Here is a 7117-nt window from a genome sequence, read left to right on the forward strand (position 1 = left end):
TCACAGCCCTGTGGAGAGCAAGAGGCAGGTTAGCACTCACCCCGGGGGAACGGCAACCCCCACCCAGGGGAGCCCGGGGGCAGTCCCCCACGCCCCCACCCCAGCTGGCCAGATCTGTCCCCCTCCCCAGCTCACCCGTGGTTCTCTCGCAGGCAGCGGTCCCCTTCTCGTGGGCGAGGTTGAGGCGGTTCTGCTCGGCGGCGATGCCGTTGGCCTCAGGGCTGCTGCTGCGGGCAGGGCTGGGTGGCCGCGGCGGGGGCTGGAGGTGGAAGGCCACCTCCAGGTGCTCCTGGGCCAGCCGCAGGTGCTCACGCAGCCGGTCCAGCTCGTGTGCCGGGGGAGCCCCGGCCAGAGCAAAGCGACCCGCCGCCGCCACCTGGGCCAGGCTCTCCCGGTAGTCCAGCTTGCCGTCGGGCAGCGGGGCTTGCGGCGGCTCCTTCTTCAGCGAGTGGTAGGTGGGGGGCGCGCCGGGGGCTTTCTTGGGGTACTGCGGCGCGGGGCTGCCACCAGCCGGGAGCGGGGGGCCATCGGGCTGGCTCAGGGCGTCCCGGATGCGCCCCACGCCGAGGTGCACGAGCTCGCAGAGGTTGAGGAAGAGGCAGAGCCCGCTGACGGCGTACATGATGAGGAGGAAGATGGTCTTCTCGGTGGGGCGGGAGACGAAGCAGTCGACGGTGTGTGGGCAGGGGCTGCGGCTGCAGACGTAGGAGGGGCTCACCTCGAAGCGGTACAGCAGGTACTGCCCGAAGAGGAAAGCGGTCTCCAGCAGTGAGCGGCACAGCAAGTGTAGGACGTAGGCACGCATCAGCCCGTCCTGCTTGATGCGGCGCCGGCCGTCGTGCTTCTCCCCGCCCTCCGGGCTCTTCTCCTTCTCCACCTCAATCTCCTCAAAGATCATGGGGTCTTCTTCGTTATCGTCCTCCGCCTCCTCGTAGTCCCGCCCGGCTCCCCGGCGCACCACCGGCATGCGTGCCCGCTGGGCTGCCGGTGCCCGGCGCCGCAAGGACTCAGGCATGCGGGCAATGCGGTGCATGGCGAAGCCCAGGTAGAGCACCGATGGTGTGGCCACCATGATGATCTGGAAGATCCAGAAACGGACATGGGAGAGCGGGGCAAAGGCGTCGTAGCAGACATTCTCGCAGCCTGGCTGCTGCGTGTTGCAGACGAACTTGCTCTGCTCGTCGTAGTAGATAGACTCGCCCCCCACAGCCGTCAGCACGATGCGGAAGACGATGAGGACGGTCAGCCAGATCTTGCCCACGAAGGTCGAGTGGTTGTTGATCTCCTCCAGGAGCCGCGTCAGGAAACTCCAGCTCATCCTGGCCAGGCAGTTGGCTCAAACCCTGCGGGGAAAGGGCAGGCAAACAGGCACTGAGCAAGCGCACGTGCACCTCACCCCCCCCCTCAAACCACCAGCCGCCACCCCAGCTTTGCCCCTCTCTCAGCACCAACAACCTTTTCCTTACCCACAGGGCCACACACACAGCCCCGCGTGGGCAGCCATCTCCCCAAAACTGCGTCCCCCGCCCAGCGCCACTTCCCCATGCTCCCTTCCGCATCCTGCTCCCCCCTTGCCACCAGCCAGGTGGGCGGAGGAGACCCAGGGAAAGGCTGGGACGTCCCTGTGCCCTGCAGGACACAGCTGGGGGAAGAGTCAGCACAGCCACAGCCAGGGTAAACAACGGCAGCAACGGGGCAGCGCCAGCTGGGGAGGGCGAGGGGACAGGCAGGGGACAGAACCGTCGCTCCGGTGCCACGGCAGCCATCTGCTACCTGGTCCTGGGCAGGTCCCCAACCAGCACCACACCCTGTGCCAGCACCCACACCCTCCCACGGGGCTCCATGGGCCCCTGGAGGAAGGCGACCCGCGGGCAGCACGGCAGGGTGCTGGCAGCCCCTCTGGCCTGCTCCAGCGGCCAGCCCCAAGCCCTGGCCAAGAGGGGCTCCCCTCAGCAGCATCCCCCACCACGTGCCACGAGCCAGGTCCTCTGCACCTCCAGAGCCAGCAGAGATGCAGCATCGCTCTGCCCCACCAAACCTCTGTGCTGTGCCCACCCTCCTGGAGGACCCCCACCCCCCAGTCCTTACGAGCCTCTGAAGCCCGTGGCGGCTGGTGCTCAGAGCACCCTGCAGCCCGACGGCAAGGGCCGGTGGGGGAAGTGGAGCAGGAGGGCGATGGCAAGGGGCAGCGTGGGGCGGTCAAGGAATTGCACAAAGTCCCAGTAAAGCAGCTGACACCAGAGGTCGGGGAGGAAATTACGAGGACCGCGCCGCAGCTCCCGGCCAAAGGAGAAGACGTAAGAGCAGACACCCCGCTGCCACCCCCGGTTTCGGCAGCTTGCGCACAAGCTGATGCAAGGGCAGCAGGTGGCAGGGCTGCCCGGGATGGGCAGAGGGATGTGTCCCCATTCAGCCCCCAGCCTCCCCCATGCCTCGCCTGCCCTCGGGCCAGCCCCGTCCCATCGCCTCCAGCCAGGGCATGTCCCTGCGGACGATGACTCCCGCTGCACTCATGTCACTATTGTCCAGAATAAGATCTCCTCCCGAGCAACCTCACCTAAACAGAAACACCCCTCCAGCACAAGCACCCCCACCCAGGACACACTCCCGCTGATGGCCTGGTGCTTGGCACAGCCTGCTGAGCTCTGGGAGGTGGCACGAGCTGGCACCAGGGACCCAAACCCCAAACCCAGCCCATCAAGGCCACCACCCTTCTCGAGCACCCTGCAAGGTCTCACTACAGCCCCGTCTCCCCAGGGCGAGGCCCTCTCCCCCCCTGGAAGGAGGGCGCTTTGTGTCTGCATTCAGCCCTTGCCCGGCAGCAGCCCACCGCCCTGACCCCAGGGTGAGGGGCTGGGGACGAGGCCTGGGCAGCCCCGGGGGCTGGGAAGCCCAGGGAAAGCTGAAGCACACAGGTGGGCACTGCCGTGGTGGCCAAGGAGAGGTGACACAGGGACGGACCGCAGCGTGGGTCAGGCTGGAGTGGGCACGGCCGGGGCAGCACAGAGCTCCCTGCAGCCGCTCCCCCCGCCCGGAGCAGGTAGCCGGAGCCCAGCTCTCTGCCGAGGGGCCGAGCCACCTCCTGGCCACGCCGCGAGTCAGGACCAGCACCACGTGCCTTGGCCAGGCCCTACACGTACACCCCCAGCTCCATCGACCCCAGGTCCCCCGGCATGGGGCCCCAGGCCCCCGTGCCCCAGCCGTGCTGCCCAGGGACCCCGATCTTCCCAGCCCGCATCAGATCAGGGCCCCCAGCGCCCCAGCACCGCGCAGCGCCCCGCGGGACTCGCCAGCCCCTGGCTGCCCACAGACCCCTCGTCCCGCTGACCCCAGCCAGCCCACGCTGGGACCCACTGACCCCTGCCAGCCTGGGGACCCAGCTCCCCAACCCCAGCTCCCCAACCCCAGCCTTCCCGGAGCCCCCGGCCCCACCGACACCAGCCCACGGGGCCCTCCAGCCCCGCTAACCCCAGCCTGCCCTAGATACCCAGCCCCCGGTCCCGACCCCTCACGGGGTACCGACGCCTGCCCTCGCCCCCCGCCTACCCCAGCCCCACCGACCCCCCCTCCCCGGCCCCACTCACGGCGCGCCGGGACGAGCGGCTCCCGCCGGCAGCGGCGGACAAAGCGGCGGGGCGGCGCGCCGCCGCCTCCCGCCGAACAAAGGGGCCCGGGGCCGCCCCGCCCCACGCCCGCCCGCCGGTGCGCACCGACCGCCCCGCACCGACCGGCGGCCGCTCCACGGGACACGCCCCGCCCCCGCCGACAGACTCGACCTCGACCCCGGCCCCGGCCCGGGCGGCCGCGCAGGGCTGCGGGCAGGGGCCGGTCCCGGCCGACTCTCGCCCCCAGCATCGCGATTGTCGGCGGTATCAGCCGCGGCAAACCTCGCCTTCCAGGCAGCCGCCGACACCCACCCGTCGCCCGGAGGCTGCCCCCAGCCCCGGCACCCCCGTCTAGCCCCGGTGGGCTGGCTGTCCCCCCCCCATCCCCGCCCTTTGCCCCCGAGGGGCTCGTAGGCTCCCGGGCTGCCGCTCCCGGCGAGGTGCGAAACCGTGGCCGCCTGCTCGCTGTAGGGAAATGCTGCACAGCCTCGGTGCAGCAGCGGCCTCGGGGGCTCCGGCTCCCCCCAGCAACCCTCCGAAGGAGCGTCCAGCCCGGCTGCGGGGGGAGAGGAGGGAGCCAGCACTCTGGCCGTGAGAGCCTCCTGCACAATAACCTCCTGCTCCTCATAACACCAAGTTCTTCCTCTACCAAGGGAGAGAGAGGATGGAAGAAAGGAGAGACCTGGTGGCTCCAGAGGAGACATGGCCCCAGACATGGTGGAACTTGGAGCAAAATGTGCCTGGGTGATGGGAATGTGCTTCAAATCTTTTGAAGCCTGTGCTGCTACTCGTGCCCCAGGCCAGGCAGGTCCCTGCAACAGGATCAGGCTGAGCACACAGCACCTCCAGATGTGCCCTTAGAGAGTCTCCACTGCTCATCCTGGGCAATAGCTCTCCCAAGGCCAGAGCAATGGCAGCGGTGGCTTTGAGTCACCACCCTGGAGCCGTGGGCTGTCCCTCTGCCACAGCACCCCCGTCACTCACTTTCTGCACTGCTAAAATTGGCTCTGGGGGTTTTTGTCAGGGCTGAGTTGCTGTGCTGGGCCAAGCACGCCCGTGACGTCCTGGGCAGAGCACCCTGTCCTTGTGTGGGGCCAGGGAGGGATGCCGGGCTGCCTTGTGCAACCTAAATAGTCAAGGGGAAGCTGGTGCCTGCGTAAGCTCGTGAAACACTGCTTCTCTCCCCACTGAAACACATGCTCCCTCCGGCAATAGGGTTTCCACGAGCAGGCACCGGTGGGTGCAGCACCTCCGCCCACCTCCCGTGGGCAGCGCCGGGAGCTGGCTGCAGCAGGGCTGAGGCCAGGCGGATGGGGCAAGGAGCAGGGTGGAAAGCGTGGCTGCTGCATCCGGTGTGGGTTTTTGGTTATTCTGGGCCCACTGAGTAACGGCAGCCCTGCAGCTTCCCCTGCTGCTTCCCTAAGTCAGCAAGAGCCACCATGGCGGTTGCCCCAGCACAGTCTGGGCACAGGCTTGGTGCTCTCGTGAGGGAGGGCGACTGGAGCCCCCCAGAGCAGAGCAGCGTGCTGCACCCCAACATGGGCGCAGGTGTGTGCATAAGAGGAAGGGGGAAAGGGCTCCACTTGGGGCTCTCTTGCTCAATCTTTCCTTCCCCGCCTGCTCATGGATGGGTCCTTCCTAGGTGACAGCTTCAGCTGCATGGAGGGAGAGCTGCAGCAGGAGGAAGGGGATTTGGCCTGCCCACGAAGAAACACTTTCCATTGAATCCAGCCCCCCCCCGCAACTGCAGCATTAACATTCCTGGAAGGGGAAATGCGTGTTGCAGGTCCAGCAACAGATGCTCTGGGGCAACCCCTGGGCACAGTCTCCATCCTGGGGCAACCCCTGGGCACAGTCTCCATCCCAGGCCAGGAGCAACAGGCAGAGGTGGATGCAGGGAGACAGAAAGCCGAGCACAGAAACTCGAGCTTTTGGAAGGATGCACAGAAGTGTTCAGGGCCAGGGCGGGAGCCTGGGGCTGCAGCCAGGTGCCACCCACAGCGTGGCATGGAGAGGTGGGAGCAGAGCAGGGGGCTGCCGGCACAAGGGCTGCGTCCCGGCGGGCTGGGGAGGACCTGCTGGGGAGGGCAAGCAGCACACAGCCTGTGTTGAACCTCTCGCTCTTGCCAGGCGGTTAAAGCAGCTGGGGTTTTCTTTCCCCACAGTCACCTAGCTTGAAAACTAGCGCTCCCTGGTCTCGCCTCCAGCCTGGCTTCACCCCCAGGCAGCCGAGCAGTTTTCCAGGGGTAAAGGACCTACGTGACCGTTTGACTCTGGTGCTCGGCACGTTAAGAACAAGCCCCTGTCACAGCCTCACATTAAACTGGAGAGCGTGACCCACCGAGGCCCTGCAAACCGAGGCCATTGCACCCAGAACAAAACTGCTTGTTGGGCTGGGGCCAGGTACAGCTGCCGCAGCGGCAGCGCTTTTGCACGGCACAGCTCAGCCCACGCCAGGGCCATGGGGCAGAGCTCGCCCCAGGAGGCCAGGCCTAGAGGCCGGTGTCGGATACCCCCGTGGACAGGCGGTACTGTGCTTGCCAGTGTCCGGCCATGGGCATCAGAGCCCTCCCGTTTCCCCCGCGACAGACGGCACCCTGCGTGTCCCTGGGCTCTACCCTCATCTTGAGCTTGTAACACCCATGTGCCTGCGGAGGCATCACCCTTTCAGCCTGAGGCAGAGGGCAAACACACAACAGCCGGGAAAGGACGGTGGTGGGCAAGGGGTGTTGCCCACCCTCATCCCTTCCCATATCAGCTGAGGGCAGGAAGGGTGTGCAAGACCAGCAGCCTTGTGGGGTCAGGCTCAGAGACGAGCTTTGCAGAGGGAAACAGGAGCACCGTCACCAACCACAAAAACCAGGATCAGCCCCAAACCACCAAGTCTGTAGGGCAGAGCCCAGAGCTGGATCGAGTGTGTGGAGCATGGCAAGGGGGCTGCACAGCCTGGCAAGAGCGAGGGGAGCTGGTAATCGAGGAGATATGGCTGAGGGAGAGCGTAAGCTCCGGGGTAAGGAGAACATCCACTTCTGGGACAAATGCTACAGCGCAGGAGGGACATGGCAAGAGCTCTCACAAGCAGTCCCTGCTCAGCCACAGCACCATGATGGAGGCACCCTCAGGGACTCCACTGCCAGACCCTGCCTTGGCTGCCAGACACATGGTGCCAAAGAGGGCGCGGGGCCCACTCTGGCTCTCGACAGCAGCCTCAGTTCCCACTCTAATCAATAGGGCGGGACGGGCGGGACATCCTCTGCTTCCGGGGATGGTGGCAGCGCGGCAGATAGCGGGGCTGGGCGCCCAAGGTGTGTTTGCTGCGGGGCGACGTGGACCCTGCCTGGCTGGTGCTCGGCAGTGGGATGAAGAAGGGCGAGGAAGGGGCAAGCTAGCTCCACCCTCCCCAAGCAGGACCGCAGACAGGCAGGGCTGCAGGTGGGCAGCGTGAGCCCTCGGCAGCAAACATGCTCTTCCCAGTTAAATAACTCGTCTGGCACTGGGACAGGGAGCAGATA

General features: G+C 66.7%; 1 protein-coding gene across 1 annotated transcript; it reads right to left on the bottom strand.

Annotated features, from left to right (window-relative positions):
- On the bottom strand, positions 1-1318 carry LOC309406147 (gap junction gamma-1 protein-like; the record flags this gene model as incomplete). Its single annotated transcript, XM_082001186.1, has 2 exons — positions 1-8; positions 136-1318. The coding sequence occupies 2 exons, from the start codon at positions 1316-1318 to the stop codon at positions 1-3; spliced, it is 1191 nt and encodes a 396-aa protein (XP_081857312.1).
- Positions 1319-7117: the final 5799 nt, after the last annotated feature.

This window comes from Phaethon aethereus (assembly GCF_964289735.1).
Source record: "Phaethon aethereus genome assembly, chromosome: 6".
NCBI lineage: Eukaryota > Metazoa > Chordata > Aves > Phaethontiformes > Phaethontidae > Phaethon > Phaethon aethereus.